The 23,583-nt window shown below is 40.3% G+C and overlaps 1 protein-coding gene and 2 non-coding genes across 23 annotated transcripts; all 3 read right to left on the reverse strand.

The window, feature by feature from the left end:
• Positions 1-23,544, reverse strand: TEX14 (testis expressed 14, intercellular bridge forming factor). 21 transcript variants are annotated; one of them, XM_085241006.1, is made up of 32 exons: positions 23,404-23,544; positions 21,660-21,774; positions 21,250-21,415; positions 20,799-20,935; positions 20,275-20,356; positions 19,760-19,890; positions 19,277-19,420; positions 18,763-18,886; positions 18,245-18,423; positions 17,768-17,919; positions 16,805-16,995; positions 16,432-16,582; positions 15,661-16,103; positions 15,127-15,366; positions 14,453-14,559; positions 13,933-14,012; positions 13,113-13,379; positions 12,504-12,604; positions 12,066-12,185; positions 11,227-11,269; positions 10,481-10,571; positions 9,086-9,148; positions 7,875-8,002; positions 7,524-7,714; positions 6,425-6,476; positions 5,905-5,976; positions 4,999-5,076; positions 3,434-3,551; positions 3,122-3,232; positions 2,030-2,139; positions 1,197-1,260; positions 1-990 (listed from the first exon to the last, which is right to left on the reverse strand). In XM_085241006.1, exons 1-32 carry the CDS (start codon positions 23,486-23,488, stop codon positions 954-956), a joined length of 4,173 nt encoding a protein of 1,390 aa, XP_085097132.1. In that variant the 5' UTR covers positions 23,489-23,544; the 3' UTR covers positions 1-953. The 21 variants fall into 21 exon arrangements, 16 of the variants coding, with proteins under 16 accessions (XP_085097132.1, XP_085097125.1, XP_085097124.1 ...); XR_014887632.1 differs by having other exon boundaries at positions 2,004-2,139; positions 15,127-16,103; XM_085240999.1 differs by having other exon boundaries at positions 15,127-16,103; positions 19,277-19,390.
• LOC116217371 (small nucleolar RNA U3) lies at positions 22,223-22,435 on the reverse strand. The gene has a single exon (XR_004161828.2). It is a non-coding gene; the product is annotated as a small nucleolar RNA U3 (small nucleolar RNA).
• LOC116217785 (small nucleolar RNA U3) lies at positions 23,061-23,273 on the reverse strand. Its single transcript, XR_004162497.2, has one exon. It is a non-coding gene; the product is annotated as a small nucleolar RNA U3 (small nucleolar RNA).
• Positions 23,545-23,583: the final 39 nt, after the last annotated feature.

Here is a 23,583-nt window from a genome sequence, read left to right on the forward strand (position 1 = left end):
TTAAGCTTAGGCATTTTTATTAGTATTATTAAACCAAATTAACAGTTACAGATAGGCAAAATTTCCCTCCTTGATCAAGGATGGAAGAGAAACACATGGTACACAAAACTGTAAGAATGCCATAGAACTGCACTGTGTTCAGTAGAGATAAGGACAATCCTTACACATCCTGCACCTGGACAGTGTTAATCACAAGTTAAACATGAACTTGCTGTGCCCATCAAAAGCCTGATCCAAAAGTCAATTACTCCCCAGGGGCCTTTTTTGGACCATTAAAAGTGTGGTTTAATTAAACAACAGCTATCTCACTAATGCTAACTTTTCTGTATTCTTGTTGAATGCTGACAGGGAAAATATTGGTGCAGTTGCATCTCTGAAAGAACACTGCTTTTTTCTCATTAACTTTCTGCACAGCAATTAATCCCCTTTATCAGTCAAATCAGTTCAACACTAGATCACAAAAGCACTAAGAGAAGAGAAAACAAGAAATTACCCTTGTTAAATTTAATGAGCAAGGAAAAACATACACCACGTGGGCTGCAACACAGTGCTCCACACTCCAGCAAGGAAAAATTAGATGAGCAGTAACAGCAGTTCACAGAATTACAGTCATTTTGTCTGTAACACTGAAAACTGTGTAATGCAAAAGAGGAAAAAAATTATTTTGCTTATGAAAGTGTGCATACAGAAAAACAGCCAGCTTACTAAGGTTGTTCAATTCAGAACACAGCTCACCTTTGCAGTATAGCTGATATAAAACAGTGGCAAAAAACAGTATAAAATGCACTATAAAGTAAAGCACTGCGATTTTTTTTAGTACTTGCTGCTGCAGATAAAAAGTCTGAGCATTAGAAGTCTTTGTGACCAAAAAAGGGCTGCAGTTCACAGGCTGAATGCTGTACCAGCAGCAGTAAGCAGCTGATGTATTAAGATGCACTCACTATCCATTCTAATCACGTTGGAGAACCGTTCTGATCCAAAACAATTACCCTGTAGGAAAAAAAGGAAGACAGTTGAGAAAAGTTACACAGCTGTGGGTTTTTTTTTTCCTTGTATCAGACCAAGTGTGGAAGAGAACGGGACTTCACACTGCACCCCCCTGCCTCCTGGGCATGGAAAAGAAGAATGGATCTCACAGGGCCAGAGGACACACAGACTTCTGTGAAAAGCCCAATTTAAGTCATAGAGGTGCTCACCTGAATGGAGGAGTTGAAGACTGCTGTTCCCGTAAGCGGAATTTCTGATCTTCAGAGTGCTTGCCTTAAAAAATAAAAATAGATAATAAAATTTTAAAAGCACATTTAAATTCAGCTCAAAACCAAAACCACACACAGTCACACCACTTCAGAGAGAAAGCTCTGGTTTCATCAGCACTGCAGATTCTTTTGGCTAGACCCATTAAGTTTCACCTGCAATCAGAAACCTGTTTGCAGAAAGATACCTCAGCTGCCAACTGCGTAAAATGACTTCACCTCTGACACAGAATAGAAAAAGCCCTTTCATTTGAGTCTTCCTCCTTGCTTCCAGTTTCTATTAGAGGAAATCCTGGAGAGACTAAACTGAGAGGCAGCTGTTTTAGGGATCTGATGGCATTAGCACATGCCACACAGGTACATACCAAATGAGGGTGGGAAGGGACCAAAGTGCTTACAGTGTGAAGCCTTTAGGTGCCTAAGCCAGAGAGACCAAGGACTAAATGGGACGCAGGTGCAGTAATGAGAACCGTCCTTCAGTGGAGGTCAGTAGAGGAAGCTGCACTCTCACAATGAAACATACTCTCTGCAAGCTTTCCAGAGCACTGTCAGTCTAAAGTGATTTAAAAAACAAGTTTCTAAGCATCTCTGGAGAGCTCAAGTCTGCAGCAGCTTCCTCTCTTTCAAATCCATGGGGTAGAAGCAATACCCAGATGGAAAAAAATGAGGAAGAGCAAAACACCACACTGTGCGTGCTTGACAAATTCAGTGCTAAGAAGATAATAAATGAGACACTGTGCAGTACAGCACCCAGAAGCTTTACAGATGAAGAGGACCTTCTGAACTCCCAGCACAGCCATCTGCCTCGCTGCTTCGTGCCCTGGCTCCACCTTCCTCTACTCCCTTCTTCCTTCCAACACCTCGTGGATCTCTCAGGCTCGCAGCCCTTAAATGACAGAGATTTACATATCATCTCATTTTTTTGTATTTTCTTTTAGAGAGGATGAATACAGAGTACTAGAATACTAGAATAATAGAATGAAAGCCACTGGAGATATAAGATGCTTTTTTATTTTTGCCCTGGGCTGTAATGGGCACCTGACCCAACCTTAAGACAATCTCTTCCCACTAAATCTGCAGGTGTGCTTTACCTTTACATCCATAAGCAGACTCCAATGATTCCTTGCATGCATTACACAAGTGTGGTTTGACTGTGAGTGTGAATGGGCTTTGGATAGAGCCATTTATGACTACAGATACATATTAAAAAAATATGAAAGCACAGACTGCAGCAATCACACTGCCCTATCAGCGAGACTCTCCTGGTTATCATGAGATTTGCCTTAAAAATAAATAAATCCTGATGCTGAACAGTAGACTATCTTGTGTTCTTTACTAAGATATATGTTAGGAATGACTTATGATCACTCACTGGCATTTACCGTGGAGCTGCTCAGAGTTTAAAGCTCTCATATTTGAGTTAAAGTGATACAGATACGGTGCTTGCCCTTTTCTTCATTTCTTCCTATATTGCCAAGGCACTTTGGCCTTCCCAAACTCTTTGAAGTGTTTTGGTCTTCTTTCTCCCTGAAGAGCTTCCATGATTCTATTCTCTTCACATGCATTCCTCTCACCTCCTTTGGAAAAAAAATGATCTACTATCTGGCAAACTTTCTCCAATTTCTGTGAAGATGATGCACTGCCTTCCAGGCTGATTGGAAATGGCTGCTTTCTACCTAATAGGAAATTCTCTTAACAAAATACTATTTTCTCTCTCAGTTTAGTACTGAAAGTTCAGATGGATGCCTCCAAGCAGACTTCCTCAATGCATTATTTCCTAAAGAGCAACAACCCATTTTCTGACAAGTCCATCATAGGTCTGAACACAGAACATAAAGTTATGAATAAAGTAGCAGTTATCAGCTAACCCAAGAGCATATCCCTGAATTTCCTCATCTTCTTGTTGTTCTTCCATTTGCTCATCTGGAGAAACAGCACAGAGAACTCTTTCTAAAGCATCATCAAGAGTAGAGTGAGCCCTGTTGAATAAAAGAGTTTAAATGCATGCTGCCATATTTAATACTACACATTTTCAAACAAAACAGACAAAATGATCACGGTTCTTACAGCAGCTGATTTACTACAAGCACTGGATCTTGTTATGATGTATTGGAACCATTATTCTAAATCTCTGTAATTCAAAATGATTTATGCTGTTATCATCCTTGTGTTTTTCATACCTTTCTGTTTCCTCTGCTAGATTAAATGTCTCCATAGTCCACACACCACAATCACACTTCTTGCTTATCTCAATTTCTTTTTCTGCTTCTATGCCTTCCATTTTAATTCGATCAGAATCTGTCCACAGAAAGATTTTAAAGTCAAAGGTAAGAAAGGAAGATAGTAATAAACTGTGGCTTTATTTACTATGCTCAGGAAACATGCAGTTGTCTGCTCTTGAGTTACTCTTTCCTCAGCCATCTGATCTTTTACCAACTAAGAAAACCTGAGTTATTTACAGCAATGGTGGCCAATAGCAAGATGTATACAAGTATTTTACTGCAGCACGTTTTTTAGATTCACAAGAGTGAACACTTAAATGAAAAATGCATGTGGAAATTAATCTTTAATCTTTCCCCTTACAATCCTAGATACGGAAGAAAAATCAAAAGAAAACCTGTGGATGTTAGCTTTGTTACCCTATTTAGCAAAATCCAATGATATTCTCAACTCCCCAGACTTATCTCACTAAGTTCTGTTCTCTACAGCATGTGAATATATTCAGCCACCTTCTGCTAAGCTACGATAAGCAGGAAGCAGTAGGCTGTCACAAAAATGGAGTCTGAAATAGCTGTACTTTATGCAAATACAACAAAACCACCGTGATTGAAGAGCCAGTAATTCTTTGCCATCTAAAAACAGGATACTCCTATGAATAAAGTAGCTTCTACCCTCTGGGTAACAATTTTAAATGAGAGCACATCTAACAAAGCTGTAGGATAACACAAACAAGTCCCAGTACCATTCTCAAGTGACCATACTATTCAGCCAACTCGTGTTCTGTTGGTTTTTTTTTCTTTTTCTTTTAAAAACTCTTCACTTTCTGACTCACTGGAAACAAATGCACAGTTTATAAAGATTTAGGTTTTCTGACATTACTTGCTGAAAGTCTAAAAATGATTCCCACTTACTACTATATGCAGTTTCAAAAGTAACATCCACCACTATCTTTGGTACCTTTGTAACAGAACAGGAAACACAGCACTGATTATCCCAACAGATGCTATTTTCTTATGCCATAAGATCACAGTCATTATTTCATTATGGTGAATCAGGAGCATAAGCAGTTAGTGTGCACTGCCTGCTTTCAATGCAACATCTTACATCAGCTGCACACCACCTATACCTTTGTGTATTTCACCACTTACATTTGAACACAGCATGCATTACAGCGACCCAACAAAAGCAGATTCATTTGGATAGTTCAGATCTCAAACCTCCTGTATCAAAATTTAAGAGGTGAACGCACAGAGAAAGCCACTGAACACTGATGGGGGAAGCACTGTTTGTAAAACAGCCAATATGATCCCACTGAGCAAGATCCTTTCAAGTTTCTGATGGATTTTCCAAAACAACCACGATTAAGAAAATAATTTTAAAAGCTGGATACACCATGACAAGTATTCAAGTAGTTCTGCAGTAATGTCAAGGTTATTTTTTAATCCATAATATTCACGTTAGGACTCTGAAGTAACGTCAGAGTTATTTTTTAATCCATAATATTTGTGTTAGGACTCCTACTAACCATTTTTTTGCACTCTGCAGTCACACAATCCCTCTTCCACAAAGTCTTGAGCAATGGAATCTTGCTGCTTTAAACACTCTGTTAGAAACAGCACATTTCCTTATTTCTGAACAACCTGACATACCACTTGTCTTCATCCACCCAAACACAGATTAAGTTTTTACATCAATTACAATTAGTTCATATATTAATCTTATAAATTGTCTTTGACCATTATTTCTTGATTATTTACTTGATGACAGTCCCTACACGTTCCTGTTTTGCTGAATGAGGAAATAAAAAGATTAGAATTGTCTGAGTGCCTCCTTTCCAAAAGAGCATAGGATCTATGCACATTTAATTATCCTTGTCTGGTGTTTGTTTAGGAAGAGTTTATGGCTGAAAGAAAAAAGTCAGTGAAATTGTTTTCTGTAATTTACACCAAAAAAACCTCTTTCAATACATTTCCAGACAACGTCATAAAAATGTGACTACAAAAAAAAAGTAAATCACTGAGACTAAGTTCTGCAAAAATACACAAGGGATGCAGCCACCTAGTCTGCCTTGGTTTTAATGAACAACATGCACAGCTCCATGACACCTTTGAAAACTTCAGTCTATGCAAAATTTGTTCCAGTGCTTAATTACATCTGTGCTCAACAAGCAAGCTGCTGTCAGCAACAGCAACTAACCATTATGTGAGATGCAGGAGCTTCAAGGACAAACTTAAATATCTGACGGTTGTTTAAGCTGTTGATGCCTAACTTCCTATTCTTATTATGACCTGACTGCAACTGATTTGGAAGCTCTTGTGTATTTTAGTAGAGAATGATTTGGGAAAAATCCTGATTGTGTACTGAAGTACTGTCCTTGGCTTTAAAAGGCAGCTGGTGCATCTTGTATCATTTTGGGTGAAGTGTCTCTTACCAATTTCATCCAGTAGCTCTTGGGCTGGTGCAGGGAGCTCATCCAGGAGGTGGATAGGTGCCTGAGCGACCGCTGAGATGGAGGAGAAAAAAAGTTAATTAGCAGTGATTAATTCTTAATAACTGTGATATAAACTCAGACTGTGACAGCATCTTGCTGACATATTTCATTTCTCAGCCCTCATGAGCTTGGCTCATTCACATTTTATCAAATATCTTTAAGTATGACCAAAATGGAAAAAGTATTCAGAGCTAGACTTGCACATACAGTTCTCAATTTTGCACTGCTAATTTTAAGCCAATAAAAGGTCAGATTAAAGATCAGAACTCCTAGCATGCAGGTGCAAATGCACAATTTCTAATGTCACCATCACTAGCAATACACAATTGAGTGCACAATTAGTTACCCTTACAAAAAGAAATGCCCAGAAAAAAAAGAAATTCTACAAAATTCCTTTTCAAATGCATTTATCCATTTATTGATCACTCAATTTGGGCTTGGGGTGGGTTGAGAGACTTACCAGGTGCCTTCCTGGTGCTTCTCGAGGATGAAGCAACAACTGACAATCCACCCTGTGTAAGATCATACAGAATGGAATACAAGGCAAACTGAAGAACTGCTGTTCCCCCATTACCAGCTTTAACATACCAAGTCAAAAAGGAGATAAGACAAAGTAAACTTAGATTTCTAAATAAGCTTTTCAGTTAGTTCAGAAGATGAGAAAACAGGAAGCATTCAGGTAGCAAGATGTGTCAGAAATTTTGCTTAGGCTGTTTTTTACTCATCTTTTTGCTAGTCATTAAGATACTGCCAGCACACAATCTTCGTTTAGTTTGACGTTCTGTATGGGCAGCTGGACAGCAGTTCTCTGGAAGGACAGATCTGACAACTTCCATTTTCTCATTCCGTTTTGAATCTTTAATTATTAAAGCCACATACATCCATTTACCAGAAGAACCCCCTAAAAATCAAAGATCTGTAATCAAAGGCAAGTCTTCACAGACTTCAAAATGGAAGCAGGTACTTCAGGCACTTGGGTCTTATAAGAAAATTTTAGGCAAAGCAACACAATCAACTGTCTCTATAACCAATCAAGGCACACCGAGTTGCTAATGGGCTTAATGAATTTCAGCTGTTTTCTATGCAAGCCTAAAAACACAGAGCTGACCTGATGCCACTGAATGCAGTCGCTACTGTTCTGGTTCAACAAATTCTAATTTAATACCTAAATGACAGCTCCATCACTAAGAATCACCACACATGGAAAACATACAGGCAACTGTTTTATACATAAGCTGACTGGAAAGACAGTTAAGATAAATGTTGTGGCTACACCATACCTTCAGTGCACTTAATTCATAGTTCAGTTGTGAATTCTGAATGCTTCTGGTAAACCACCAGCTGCTGACACACCAGAAGACCACTGTGCCAACTCCATCCTCCAACAAAACAGGTCTTTTCTACCTAATAATTTTGCTAATTTGTATTGCTTTGGTATTGCAAGATCACTGGATCTAATGCTAAGAAGCAGCAATTCTTTACTACCAGGCAAGGCCACTTTGATGCTGGTCAATATTTGCACTGAGTTAAGTGCAATTTGTTTAATTTCCTGGACTTACAGGTTCATTCAATCCAGAGGAGCAAACACCTGGAAAAGCAGAGAGAACTTCAGTGCTCCTTTCCTCTTCATAGGCTGTGGTGAATGTCCTGGACACTGCAGAGGAAACCTCCTGACAAGTGCACGAGGAAGAATCCAAAACTACTTCATGGCAGCATCTGTGTTTCTCAAAGGCTACTGGAATTTTTTCCTCTAGAATTAAAAAAAGAAAAAAAGGTGATAGCAAAACTGCAAAACAACATTTCTGCATTGGTACTACATGAGTGGAGTTTCTGTGATCTGCATCAACAGTTTGTACTTGGCATAAAATGCTCAAGCAATTTGTCCTCCCTCCTCCCCTCTCTGCAGTTACCTGAACTGATTGGAGTGCTGACACTTGGGGGTACGTGACTCACTCCGGGTGTTTTACAACTTATATCCTTGTAGTAGAGCTCTTCCTCACAGGGAATACTTGACAAATCCTGAATGTCTGTCACTGATCTGAAGTATTGAAAAGTGTTCTGACAGTTAGAATAGCCAGTTCTTTTACTTGTAAATCACTAAACTCTGCTACTTTCAGGTTCTTTATGTTTTACTTTTGTTCAGACTTATCCAGTTTTCCAGAAGACAAATGCTTTGAAAATTTCACACAGAATTCAAAGACTAAAGATCATCATCTTCAATGGTCTTGCAGACACAAAAGGTTAATTATTAGCCTTCCCCTTCTTTACAGAATTTCATTTTAATAACTCTTATAAAAGAAACCTCAGGAAACTGCCTCCAGAAAGGACAACAGCTTCAACTGTGAACCATTAGGAAAAAAAACTGCCTCCAAAGTGGAAGGAAAACCTCAACATTTCACAAAAAAATAAAGATTCATTAAGAATAATGTAAGATCTCAGGAATCCGTAAAAGAATTATTCAGATTAACTGAAACTGCTCAGCTTCTGCACAGGAAGTGATGGACACTCAAATAACAAAAACTCTTGATTTGCAGTTGGACTGGAATTACATAAGGCAAATATGTTGCAGGTAGACCCTGGATTATGTTATGTTGCCCTCACAGGATCTTCACATGATCATGAATTCACTGTTGTCAAGTCAATGATTGCCATGCAAATTTCCATTTTCTGTAAGAAATGTAACTTCAATAGTTGAGTCACAAACTTGGTTTGTAAATTTTTCCTAAGAAGATAAATCACAATACTATTTCTGTAATGCAATTTATTTAACTACAGCCTAACAATCCACTCTTCAAAGTGATTTTATGTCTTCTGCATAACATGCATGGAAGAACCAAGGAATCGCAACGCTAACATAAAGAGGCACACACAAATTACATTGGGTTAATTACTTGTTACACTAATTTAATTACTCATAAACATGAAAATATTCTGAACTAAGCTAAGGACAACTACACGATGGCCCTTTTATAGCCATCTCCCAACTTCTTTCAACATCCCAGTTTTCCAGCTCTCAGCTTCAGTTTGTCACATCTTCCTGTTTCACATCAACACTGAACTTTCACAGTGCTAACAGCCAATTTGCAGCAGCTTCAGCATACAGCAAATCTGTGGCTCTTACGTGTCTTTTTCTTTGGAGTCTTCCTGAGGGTCCCTTGATATCATTTCTTGTGCTGCTTCAACACTGGAATAAGGGAAAAGGAGACAGGGAAGGTCACTGTCATTGATCTTCTCAGAAAAATTATGAAAATAAATGTATTTTGTTTCTTCTCTCGAGAAGTTTACAGGATGACCTTCACTCTGAGGTAGACTGCAGTTCATACAAACTTTTTGCTCAAAACCTTAGAAATTGGAAAGAGAGAGCTAGGAAGAAAGTATTTTCAGCACATTGTATCTCTATATTTCAGTATAGAGAAAAAAAATCTGCATGGCATGTATTGCTTTCAAAACAGACTGAAAGTTAAATACACATCTGTAAATATACATCACCACACAGCTTTATCTTCATTTGATTAGTCGACAGTGTAAACTGTTCTCTCAAACTGTAACAATCCCATTCAAGGTCAAAGAAGCATTAGTCTGATGGTAAGAGAGCAAAAGGTCTCTGCGTCCTGCTGGCCAGAGCTCAGTTCCTAAGTGACACAGCAACAGGGAACATTACTTTTTACCTTCAGGCCAAATATTTATATTCTTGCTACTTACCTTCAACCTTTGACACTGGTAATTCATTTCCTCCAGTGGAGAGGAGAGAGTACAAATACTGACAGACAGTAAAAGCAGTTGTCACTCCCACACTCCTGAGCAGCTGCTAATGGGGGAACACAAAGCAAGCTGACTACCACAAGGAGGCTACAGGCTTTTAAGAAGCCCAAAAGCCACTGCTGAAAGACATTCAGGGAGAAGACTTTCTTTTTAAAGGACAGTACTCCTTGCAGCACAGAGCGGCGATTCTGCAGACATCTCTGCACACTACTGGAACACAAAATTTACAAAAAATAATGGACAGAAAAAACTCGGTGCTTGACAAGTGAGACTGCAAGTCCCCCAGCACAGGCTCGTGTTATGTGCAGGCAAGATGCAGTGAGTGTACTTGCATCAGACTCTTCCCAGAGAAGGGATAAAGGCACGATCTCCGTGCCACTTGAGCTCTGAAACCACAGCAGAACAAAATTAAAACAGATGACAGAAGCTATAATGTGAATTATCTTTGCTCTGTTTAAAACTGATATACTGTATGAGTGTAAAAGAAATTGTTACATAGATGATTTACTTTCTCCTATTTTACTGCTTAATGAAGGAAACAAAAGAAATATAGTGAACATGGTGAAAAAACAAAACCCCAAGAGACTCATGAAAGCCTTTTTTTTTTTTTGCAATAACTACGTTGTGTAGATGATGATTAAAAACACCAATGGCACCTTATTTAAATATTAGATATTTAAGCAGATTTAGTTATGAGAGCATATTTTATAACCCAATTTATGCTTGGAGTAACTATGAAAATAAGTCTGTCTACCTGGCTACAGGCATATGGATAAGCTGATTCACTCCTTGTGTGTTACTGCCAGAGTTCTGTGCTGCTGTGCCGCAGAGTAATATTTTTCCTCCTGAATACAAATAACAAATGTTCCCTGTTATTGGGTTTCGCAAGTACAAAGGAAAGTGACACAACTCATTGAACAGGAAATTGCAACTTTATTAAATTTTTTAGCTCTTCTGACCTTTGTTGTTGTCAAGAGACAAATGGTGTTTTAAAGATGCATTTTCATAAACATACCACAGCTGCCAGACAGTCAACCACTAAAGCACTGGGGAATATCACAACATTTACACATTTGAGCTAAGACAAGCAGCAGACTAGAGAAACAAGAATGATCATTACATTACTCTGCACACAGAATGTCAGCTCTTAAAGCTTTTACGCTCAAGATACTTTTAATAATATTAATGTGTAAATACAACTCTAATTCCCAGCACCACAGCAAGTCTCATGAAAACATTAAATTTAGCCTGAAGGTATAAAACAAAGAGCAGGATTTGCTTGCTTCACCAAACAGCAAGAACATAATCATTGCATTAAGTGATATTTCAGTGATTGCAATGTCCAAATTTCATCTTCCAAAATCAGCTCTCAGTGTAACAAAGAGAAGACGCCAAGTGACCCCAAGAAACCCAGCTTCAGCCTTCTAACAGGAATGCTGCTGACAAAATATGTGAGTGCAGCAAGATTTGGTCTCCCCAACTTCAGAAGAGTGAATTTACCTGATACCTGAATACCTGATCCTGCATCTTCAGGCATCTGTTTCTGTAAAAAAAATAAAAAAATAAAAAAATAAAAAAAATAAAAAAAATAAAAAAATAAAAAAATAAAAAAAAAAAAAAAAAAAAAAAAAAAAAATAAAAAAATAAAAAAATAAAAAAATAAAAAAATAAAAAAATAAAAAAATAAAAATAAAAAAAACCATGAGTGCCTGCTAATTTGCCTCCAGGGTTTGAGGTCTAGAGCAGGGAGCAAACACAAAAGGAAACAAATGCAATTTCTCACTGGTAAACTGCAACAAGTAGGACAACTCACACAGGATCATCTTCACAACAAGCAGAATGGAGAGAGCTTTTCTTGAGCTCATCCAACATACAGCAAGGACTGGAATTAGTAGCCTGTTTAAGTTTCAAAATTTCAAGGATTGAATGAAGATTGTTTTAAGACTGTTGAATACTATGGCTTACAGAGCTGAGAGGAAAAGTTGACATTATCAGCAGCCTCAAACTTTTCTCAACCAACAAGAAAGTAATTTTAGAGCTCCACAGATAATATGTTCACTGGGAAATCAAATAAAGTAAACATGTCCCTCTTGTTTTGAGTTTGGATGTTTCTTTTTTTTTTTTTTTGCTTGTTTCTAAAGGAGCAGGGTCAGAATTTTCTTACTTTTAGATAGATTTCAATTTGTAGGTATTCCTTCAGAAGACGACAAAAACTTACTCCCACATTTTCTACAGCCCTTCTTCAAATTAAATGGGAGCATAATAAAATCGCATGCAATTCAACTTACATCCAACATTCACGACGTGGACTTAATTCCTGTTGTGTTTGTGTCTTTTACCTTTAGTTCTGAGCTTTCCTGAGCAGCAGGAGGAAGGAAATAATCAGAATCTGGAGTCAAGAATTCTTCAGACTCACTGGGATATGAATTAAAGGAACAAGGTAATTCTCTAGAACGCCCCTGTGAAAGACACTAGCATTTAAGATGCTGTCTCCACTCTCTATTCAGCATACATTTTAGTCCATAATGTTAAACTGCATCAAATGCAATGATACATAATTTGATTGTTCTCTGTTTCAACCTAGTTCCTACTCTTTGCATTACTCTGACAGTTCATAGAAGAGGAAAGAAAAAAAAAAAAAAAAGAGATGACTGCTGGTCAGATCACAACTCAAAAGATGGCTGCCTCAGTGGTTTGGTGACTAACATGAAGAGGCTGTTCTGAACTGTTCTACAGGTAAAGAGAAGCAACTAGATTTCTTAGAACATTGTACATACCCTAGAGATAGTCTCAATTTGTTGAAAAATGACTGAATTCTTATGTATAGGTAGTCCAGATTCTGCCTGTTCATCTTGTGATGGTGACTGGCAACTTCCTCCTAGCATGTCAGAATAGAATAAAATTATTAAGGCAAAAATAATAGGAAATGAGTGGTCTGATGGAATAAAACCACACTGTCTAAAAAAAAAAAAAAAGGAAGAAGTTAAAAGGTTATTAATTAAAGCAGGCAAAGTTTTCCTTATTGCTTTATCCATAACCATTATAAAAGTACTTCTGCTGGTAAGGTAGAAAACTGGTAGCAATCCAATAGAAAGAAACAAGAGTGAGAGCATATTCATGGATTTGAAAGCTTTAGCTCTCACATGTTGGTATGTGGTGATCAATGATCATGAATGGTCTCCAAGCTCAGTGGACATTTCATCCATCTATTAATGTGTAACATTCAGTTCAGCCTACATTCAGCAACGACTGAGCCACTGGCTTTGCTTTTGGGGAAGGACATTGGAAGAGAAATGGCTAATAGTTCTAACAAAAATCACAGAAGCTGAAATCTGTTGGGAGATAGAGACAAAAATATATATATCATTTTTTTCAGTCAGCCTTACCTCCAGAACTTCTGAACATAGACTCCAGATCACTCTCCTCTGATTCAGATCCATCCTCACAGCCCACATCCCAAGGCTCAGCACTGTCACCTGTATGCCATCTATATCCTCGTTGGTCTCGACCTTTTTGGACTCTACTAGTGACATGTTGAAATGCTTCCTTTATACTCTCCACTTCACTTTCAGATGTACAATCACTGGTTAGATACGGAGCAATCAGCTCTAGTTGTCCTGAGGCCACTTTTCTAGCCATGTGCCTTACTTCAGCTACACAAAAAGAACAAAGTTACCAGCTCACAAAACACAATCTGGACTCTGAAACCTTTCCTTGTGTTTCTTTGTGTCTGCATACTTGAAAATGCTGAAGTTACAGCCTGTGTGTTCCTTTATAGTGAAAAGAGCTGGAAGCTTCCTTCTATTTAAATTTACAATCTGCATAAATCATACAGATAAGCCTTTTTTTATGAACAATTTCTGTTAGTTTGCATTGTCTATTATTCATTCTGTACTGCCATCCACTGGTCATTGCTGTGCTACCCATTCTAAACTCATGGTCTCCTACTCTCACATCCTTCTAAAAAGAGACAGATATTCTTTAAGCTTTATAGTCAAAGTGTCTTGGTGTGGTTGTGATTACTCCATATCTTGAATGTGCAAGACACAGAATTCTACTCATTTGCTTTTTTCTCCAAAAATAACCTAACAGAGCAATCAAGGCTGACAGACCTTTCTTAGGTGACAAAAATGTATTAAGTTTTAATGCACTCCACTACACTGAAGTTTGCTACCATTAATGCTGAGTTAACACTGATTTACTTACTTCTCCATTCTGGCTGCATCATCCTTCTCTCCTTGTTTATTTCAGTGCTGCAAATTTCAGATGCTGGTTTTGGATAGCACCTGTAATAAATCATGAGACAGGACAGCTTTTTGTCCCCATAAGGTAGGACCAAGTCCTACCCCTGTGAAAGCGATGGTGTTTCTACTGAGAACTGAATGAGGCTGTGTGCAGAGAGGAACCTTATTACTGACTTCATTATTAGATTGCTCTCCTTAAGCACAGTCACACTTCCAGAACACTGACCTCCATCAGCAAACCACTTGCAATTTGTCTGAACACCACTTTTAGAAGTGCCCAGTTGCAGTAGTTACCTTGTCAGTTCTGCAGCTGACAGTGAGTCACAGAAGAGACCTAATTGGACAGATGGCTTTTGGCTTACTGGGAAGAAAAATAAAACATCCAGTGCCATCTTCGATCCCAGATGTATCTCCTTTTGACAGTGGCTGTAGCAAGATGAATCTACTACTATTAATTTTTTGTGCATATGATCAAAACTCACCTCCTCTCTTCTTTGCTTCCACTTGCTGCAGAACGTGAGTCACTCCCTCTCTGAATCTGGAAGTTGAACTTTTTTTTGCATCTAACAGATACACGTGGGAGTAAATGCTGAAATGAGTCCAACAAGCCATGATTCAGCACACTGGGCACTCTTAATTACTAGCTGAGCCGTCTATGAGATATACTAAGAACTGGACAAGACAAACTTCATTCCTTATGTTTTTCTTTGCTGAAAGAATGGTAACTCCAGCCTTCAGCCTAGCAAAAATTCCTCTATGGATTTAAACCAGGTTTCACACATGTAGGCTCACAACATCTAGTTCCTATGGCAATGAGTACACTTAAATGACCCAAGATTAGTCCCACAGCAGACAACACCAATTTCTCTTTCTTGTTTTGCTAAGCATATCAACTGTTTATTCTTAATAATGAAAATGATCTAGAAATCTTTATGAAGTGACAGCTCATATATCCTTAAATAAAAACATACAAAAAAACCCAAAACACAAAGGCCCCACACTTTCTCCATTTTATCACAAGACTTCATTCCCTCCTCAGCCACTGTTGCACATATGTATTTCAACTCTTCCCTCTTCTTGAGCACCATTCATAACTACATCTCTTCACCACAAACCTGCTAGAGAACAGGAAAGTGATCAATGCCCCACGTTTTACCTCGTGCTCTAGGTCCACTTGATCATCAAGGCTTTTCACCTCACTGAAGCTGAGATCACGCTGGTTGCTCTCATTTTCACTCTTACTCCTCTGATGAAAGCATTTCCACTTTTCATTCTGAATTGCCCGCATTTCCTCTCTCACATTTGAAACAGTCTGGAAACCATCTCCACGCAGAGCTCCTTGTGACTGGCATGTCACCAGAGGTGGAATGTAGTCACTTGATGGTGGGCCTACAGCCTTCCATAAAAAAGTGTTAGCTCCAGAAAAAGGGTTATTGATATTTTGATAAATATTATCAGATCTGTTACAGGGCCTGTCACGAAAAACTTGCTTAGAAAGCTGATTTGTCCAAATTCCCTTCCTTTGCTTTTCAGCTGCCTCTAATTTGTTCAGTTTTTCCTCTGTTCTGCACAGGGACTCTGCTGCCTGCTGCAACATGCTCTGAACAATCTTTAAATTAAGGACACATTTACTGAGGTGATGTTCATTTGAAGACAAGGTACTCCTCCTCCTGCCAGCATCTCCTCTCACCTGTGCCAGCATGTTCAGGTCAGAGGCCTCACTTTTCCCTTCCTCCTCTTCTGTAGTGCACTCTGCAACTGACTCTGAAATGCTGCCTTCCTCATAAACTGGCTTTTCCTCACAGTACATTCCAGGGGACAGGAACAGGTCTCCAAGGACATTCTCATCTTTTTCTTTTTGCTGTCTTTTTTTATCCTTTAGTGTTCGACTTAATTCAGATCCTTCTTCCAGGAAGTCTTCATGAAAGTCAGGACAACTGGCAAAGACTTCATTCATTTCAAAGCTACAGAGGCTGTCATCCACATCACTCACACTGCAGGTCATCTGGGTTTCAGAAGCTGCATCGTGACTGTTTTCCTGTGCAACTAGCTGCAGACTGGTGGGTGCCTCAAGGTCCACTAAAGCATTATCCTCTTCAGGAAAAATAGGGTACCTTGGGACAGCAGAACTGTCTGGAAAATATGATGTTAGTGTTTAGCTATTCCTCCAGATGTCCATCAGACACAGTACTTTTGTACTTTTAAGGAATCAACACCTTTGAGAGATTACATAAGCAGCACTTAACACCTCTGAACTTCAACTGTTAACTAGACAAACAGCCTTGAGTTTACATTAATTATTAGCTAGAATTCAAGTCTAAATGCTTTCTTTTTTTTTTTTTTTCCAAACTATATCATAAAATCTCCAGATGCTCACATTTTAATTATTTACATCAGATCTTCATGGGCTGGGGAACACACAAAGTGAAGGACACACAACATCTTGCTAAAAGAAACTTACCAGCCTCCGTTATCTCTTTTTCATTCAATTCCAGTGTTCTCTTCTGGTAGCTGAAAGTTGATGACAAACAGATGTTTATATCTGCAAAAACAGCAGGCCTCTGTGCTTTTGCCATTTCATCAGCATGACAACTCTGAGACTTAGTCAAGTCCTGAAAGACAAGAAAGACTATTAAAGACTTCTGTATTTGAAAGTCGAGTGACTCCACCTTCTATCTTAAAGCAGTTTGTCTCCATCATCAAAGAAAGATACTCAGTGTTCAGGTTTCACTCAAAAAAGCCCCTCACATAGATTTAAGCAGAACAACTTGAATCTGAATGGACATAGAACTGCCATTCAAAAACCACAAAAAGGACAAAATTCCACAAGTTACCTTTAAATCATTTTTCAGTATGTACTGAATATCCTGAAGGTTCATGGAGCGGTTCTTCTGTTTAGATTCTAGCCCTGACTTTACAATGTCATAATAGGGTACAGGAAGTCTGACATCTGCTTCCAACTGCTGTCCTGAAATTATGAGCTGTTTAATTACTGAGTCTTCAATACCTTTCCATGGAAGGGTCTCTGCAATACACAAGTATACACTTCATGTCATAAATTGTACCTTAATGCTAATGGAGAGAGGAAGAATCGAAAACAAAGAATTATTACTGTCTACATGTTCTGTAATTTATAATTAAAACTATAAAAATATAATTACTGTTTGTAAAATTACTAAATTTCACTATAATAAGAACAGCATCCAATCCAGTCTAGCATATCCCCTCTATCTCAGTCAAACGTAGACCCATACAGGGAGCTGTGCAGAGGACAGTCACACAGTAACCCACGCTCTGTATTGCTCATTCCCAAACAGCTCACCTTCTAGGTTTAATTTTCAGAATAATTGCTTATTGTACTTCGCTGTCAAAACAGTCAAACTCAACATACAACAGAAATTTTCCTATACGTTTTCTTAATGATGAAAAGGAGAAAAGCTATACAGGCTCATCTTACATATTGCTCATAATTAACTGAATGCTTCGCTGTCCTTGCATGAAGATGATAAACAGCAGCAAAACACCACACAATAAGATTTTATCTCTGTAATACCTCCCATTAATCTCACTCTTTAGTCAAGCAGTTTAAAGTTTTTCAATACACTTTACAAGTCTCCAGCAGTCCCTGCCATTGTCATTGACACTTGCTTTTTGTCAGGAGGGCTCCTTCCCCACCTTAGCTCTGTATGTGCAATAACTGCAAGGTTTTATGCAGCAACATAGGGAAAATAAACAGCCTGCTCTGAAAACATTCAGTGAGCTACTGTGCTGACAAAAGCCTAAGCCTACACACATACCTGTCAAGGCTTCTTGCATTACTGCACAGAAACTGTAAATGTCCGATTTCACCGTCACACTCTTTTCAAGGATTACTTCAGGAGAGCACCATTTATATAGCTGGGCTGGCACAGGAATACGTGTCAGATCACTGTGTTCTCCACCATCCTTGCTACATGAAAGGAGAAAAAGAAGTTAAGAAGTATTTTTGCTCCTTTCTGCATATTTCCATTGGAAAATCTTGTTTATTGCCAATTTTACTCTCAGTGAAGTCTAACTGATCTTTGACTTCCTTCCTAGTCAGACTGCACTACGGGAAAGAAGGAAAAAATGTATGTAACTATAAAGTAGTTTACCCACAAATTTAAAATGTTACTCTCCTGTGACTCTTTTGCCTGATTCAGAGGCAGAGGAATGTCCTTCTTGACGACTAGATATCTACTAATCAGCAAAATTTAGCACTAACTTTGTGTTTTCACAGTAAGGCAATTCTCTACCTCTCTATCATGTATTCCATGTTGCATAGCTTTGCTTCACCAGAAGAAACAATCTGAATAGCATAGGAGGTAACTGTACGGTGGATAAATCCACGGGAGTGCAGAAAACGTAAAGCATCATTGATTTGAAGAAGTACATGCAGAATTGTCTCCATGCGCAGCACTGGGAATTCCGTACGCTGAAAAAAAACCCACACAGTTATTGATTTTGCACTGCAGGTCTTCAAAGCCTGATGCAGTGAGAAGCCATTGCTGTACATTAGGAGGCAAAGAAAGCAAAATGAAACATACTGTAGTAAAAACAACACAAAGTGCACCTGCTGAAAAATCTTCTGGGTACCGAACTATACTAACACATTAAACAGTAATTAAATTAAGAGATATTGACTATGTCAAAATTCACCCTGTAGCACAGTCAGCTCTTCGACTCTTCTGTCTTTAGCTGCAGTCCCTACAGTATCTTAGCTGTTTGTATTCAAACACTCAAATAAGTATTGTTTAAAAAGGATTGCAATTACCCTTTCATGCAGGACACTGTACAAAGAACCAAAGTTGACCCTCTCGTACACCAAACGGGTTTTCTCCAAATCACTGGACAGACAAACAGACATCAACTGTAGCAAATGGGGATGACGGAGTTTACTGCAAAGGGAAAGGAAATAAGTTATAGTGAATTTGAGATCAAAAGACAAAAAGACCCAGAAGGGCAGGACTCTAACAATACCACTTTTAACAATAAATACTTCCAACTTATCTGCATAGACAAACTGTTGCTTCTAGAGGAATCTAAGCAAGCTATGAATGAAACATGCAGTGAAGCATTTGTATGAGAAGGGAATATCACTTTTTTCTGTATTATACATAGGGAAGAAAACAGAGTAGGAAGAGATAGAAGAAGAAAAAAAACCTGTATTTCTCATTTGGAGAGAAACCAGAAATGCAGCCTGACAGTCTGCTTGAGGTTAATCACACTTTCTCCCACTCACAGACCCCAGGAGCACTGACAGCCACTGCACATTCATTGTCTCTCACCTGCTGTGTTCCTGCTCTGCAATGAGAAGATCAGCTAAGCGTAGCTTACTACAGTTCTGATGGGGCTGAAAGCTGAGTTCCTTCACTGTCACTCTGCTGCTCCCCCACATCAAGCTACGAGGAGAAGAGTATCTGCAAAATACTCTTTACAGAAGTTTTGTTTTCACATTAAAGTATTACTTACAAAGACCTCTGTAAGAGTCCTGATGTTAGTAACACTGCCCTTATTTTGATCATCCATCAATAGTATATCAGTGTTTTACTGCTATGTCAGTGAATAACCACCTATGTGCTGGAAGGGACAAGAGCAACCAAAGGAGTCTATAAACAATCAGTAGACTGCAAAATAAAGTTGTGTCAGAAAGTAGTGGAAGAATATAGAACACACAACGAAAACAATCCAAAGCATCTGTTTGACAATTTGCTACTTTATAGCAACAGCTGCACATGGAGAGGGGCTGAAGTCCCTTTGATGCCACTCACTTTGTCATGGTCATGCATGGTCCAACACGGTAAGAAAACGTTGGTTCATCATCTGCCTGAACCACTTCTTTTTCCCCAATAATAGGGAGAGATGCCAAGTAGCCCAGATGCCCGCTGCCTGCAAGATAGAACTGAAACAACACCAGTACATAAACCAAAAGGAACGTGCAGGAGTTCCAGAGGTATCACATCTGCCAAAACTCGGCAAAAACTTTGAAGCAATCGCTGCAATGGGAACGTTAGCCAAAGCACTGCAATAAAAGCTTAAGGCATCTAGTGAAAAAGCTTAACTTTCTGGTGAAGTTGAAATTAGGAAAGCAGAAACAGTCACAGCAAAGGTTTTATTGTTTGTCCTAAATCAGCTTCCTCCAGTAAGGCCCATTAATAGAGGCCTGAATAGCTGGGATTTCCACAGCTTTTTCCCCACAGGGCATTGCTGTGAAGAACACACAACTAAGAAAAAATAGGAGAAGTGTACTAATAACATCAGAAAAACATTACCCATAGCATCTTACCTTCCCAAAACCAAAGCTATAGATGTTCTTGGCTGCATTAACTCCACCTTTCAGAAATCTACCCAGAGGACTGTCAGCATTTCTAAGTAACAAAAACATACAAACAAGAGGAGTAACTATTATGTTGAGGCAAAGACACAAGGGCACAGAAACCAGGCAGCAGTCATGGATTTCCAACATCATGCCTGGTCCCACACAGCAAGTGTAATGCAAAGGCTGAAATCCAAAATTATTGTGCAAGTAATTAAAACCTTAAAAAAAAAAAAAAAAAAAGACTTTTATATGAGGTATTTGTTTAAAGTAAGGTGGCCAGTAATGCGTACATACAGACACCCTGCACCATTTTTTCTCCACAAGTATGTATTTTTCCTAACTTCTGATATAAAAGCTCATGAGTGGTTGGAAACACACCTCTGAAAGATTTACAGTGACCAACGAGGTCAAGAAATAAGCTACTTTTAAGACAACATGGAGGTAAGAATCCAAGAAAGTCAATTCCTCGATGCATGAGAATATATTCTTACCCTTGAACAATGCCACCAAACCTGGATGGACTGGAAACCAGTGCTTTTGATGAGCAAACCTTCCTCAGTATATCACAGGGAAAATTCTGAATGGCAGCCTGCATGTGGAATGTACAACGCTGTATGAATTCCAGCATCTGGGTGGGGAAGGGAAAAGGTTACTTCAGAACTTCAAAAACAAGGAGCTGTCATTCTCCTCTCTTGCAAGTACACATGATGGTCATAACAAGCTATGGGCACAGACAGAGCCACAGCCAAACCTGACTTTAATCTCAATCATTAAGACTTCAAAATGCTGTTATGAAAGTTAAAAAAAAAAGAAAAAAAGTTAAATATTTTTTTCAAATGCAGAAAAGCCATCTATTTCTCTCTGAAATGCTGGAATTTCTTCACCTTAAGATATGAACGCATACCCAGCACTCAATGTATATACATTTCACCAAACCCCTACCTGAGCACTGCTTTCTTTTCCAGCTGACATAGCCCAGTACTGCGGATTTTTCCCACCTTCATCGTGCACTCTCAGATCACCTCCTTCATCCAGTAACTTGCTAAGAACCCACTGATTTCCTGAGAAAGCTGCTGCATGGACCGGTGTGCTTCCATCATAACAGCGACTGGGGAGCATTAAAGCAGAAATGTTACAGCCAACCCCTACCACAACCAAACAGCTCAGCCTGAGGGAAAAAAAGCTGCATACTGATAGTGTTTATGTATAGCAAATCAGTAATGCGTACCATGACACAAGGAAAATTAAGCACCTGCTTACCTTTGAGGAGCTTTGCATAACAAAGCTGAAAACTCTAACAGATTTAACTACTAGTTTCAATTTAAATACAAAGAAATAATTGCGTACTTAACTGGTTAGGGTCTGAGCCATAATCCAGCAGCACATCCACTATTCTACCAAGGCCTAACAATGCAGCTGTGAAAAGAGAGGTCTGGCCCATGGAATTTACAGCATCAACAAAAGTACCTGCAAGGAAATCAGAGATGACTGGAAGTGCTTTTCTCCCCTGAAAGAAAAGGGAAAGAGGAAGGAAAAGCAGGACTGCTAACAGTGAAGGCGACTGCCACGTTCCTGCTGAAATAAAGGGAATAAGAAATATAACGATACAGATTGAAAAGCGTTGATAAGACGGTATAAGCAATCTTCCCTGTAATTGTTATACACACCACAACGGCTGATGCAGTGTTTCTATGTGAACGAAATATAAAGGTCAGGAGCAAAGCACTGTCACAGGTTAGCACAATTAACACTCCACCAATTAAAAAACAAGTCTATACTTCCACGGCGACACTAAGGAAGAGCAGTACTTTGACACCTTTAACAGACTTAATTTGATTATTCGAAATAATAAAATGCAACGCTATAAAACTCTAGACTTAAAAACCGCTTTTTTACTCCTTATAACAAAGCACAAACCACTCAGCCTGTGTTCTCTCCCTCCCAGACCCAACAAGTAGGACGGGAACGGTCATCAATGGCGGGCGGCTCCTGCACAAGCAGCACCGCCCGCCCGCTTCACGCTCAGGAGAGAACACGCTGCTCCTCCTCGTGGCTTGTGGTGCCGGACACTTTCGATCACACTCCTCTAGTTACCAACTACAGAAATGATCCCTGAAAGTATAGTCCTAACCCAGCACTCCCAACGCCGCCCGCCCCATCGCCGCGCACCGCCCTCCAGCTCACGGACACCGCTCGCGCCCAGCCCCACTCCCGCTCCAGGCCCCGCACCGCCGCTCCCCGCACACACCCGCGCTCCGCCCGCCGTCCGTGACCCCCGGCCCCGCTACGGAACTCCGAAAACGCAGCCCGGGAATTTGCTAAGACACGCCCCCCTCATCTGCATGTTCCGCCCAGAACGACCAATCAGACGAACCGCTCTCGGGACGGGGCGGGCCCTGGGCCCCGAGCATGCGCAATATCGCCTGCTCAGTGCCGGTCCGCCTCCGTCGTACGAGTGCCAGGGACCCGGAGCCCCGGAACTGCTCTCGGCTCTGCGGCACCGGGCTCCGCCTCAGCGAGGGAGACCGGAGACGGCACTGAGCGGGGCTGCGCTAACAGCGAGCAGTTTGCGCCCCAACCCTTCTACGCCCCGGTGGAGACACATCCGGCCCCGAAAGCCGCCCCGGGTCCTGGGCTGCACGACAGCACTGGGAACAGACAGCGCTCTACCGGGAAACCGAGCAGCTCCCTCTGCGCCGTTACCATGCGCACTAACATCTCAGCCTGTTTTTTCCACTTTTAATAAAGCACAAACCACTCAGCCTGTGTTCTCTCCCTCCCAGACCCAACAAGTAGGACGGGAACGGTCATCAATGGCGGGCGGCTCCTGCACAAGCAGCACCGCCCGCCCGCTTCACGCTCAGGAGAGAACACGCTGCTCCTCCTCGTGGCTTGTGGTGCCGGACACTTTCGATCACACTCCTCTAGTTACCAACTACAGAAATGATCCCTGAAAGTATAGTCCTAACCCAGCACTCCCAACGCCGCCCGCCCCATCGCCGCGCACCGCCCTCCAGCTCACGGACACCGCTCGCACCCAGCCCCACTCCCGCCCCAGCCCCCGCACCGCCGCTCCCCGCGCACACCCGCACACACCCACGCTCTCCCGCTGCCCGCCGGCCCCGGTGCGGGAACCCCAAAAGTGCGGCGCTGCATATCGGACACGCGCCCTCATCTGCATGTTCCGCCCCGGCCGACCAATCAAAAGCGCCGCTCTCAGGAAGGGGCGGGGACACGGTCCCGAACACGGCCCGCAGTGGGGCTCGATTTCTGCGC

Source organism: Meleagris gallopavo, chromosome 21 (assembly GCF_905368555.1).
Source record: "Meleagris gallopavo chromosome 21, MGAL_WU_HG_1.1, whole genome shotgun sequence".
In the NCBI taxonomy this organism is placed as follows: domain Eukaryota; kingdom Metazoa; phylum Chordata; class Aves; order Galliformes; family Phasianidae; genus Meleagris; species Meleagris gallopavo.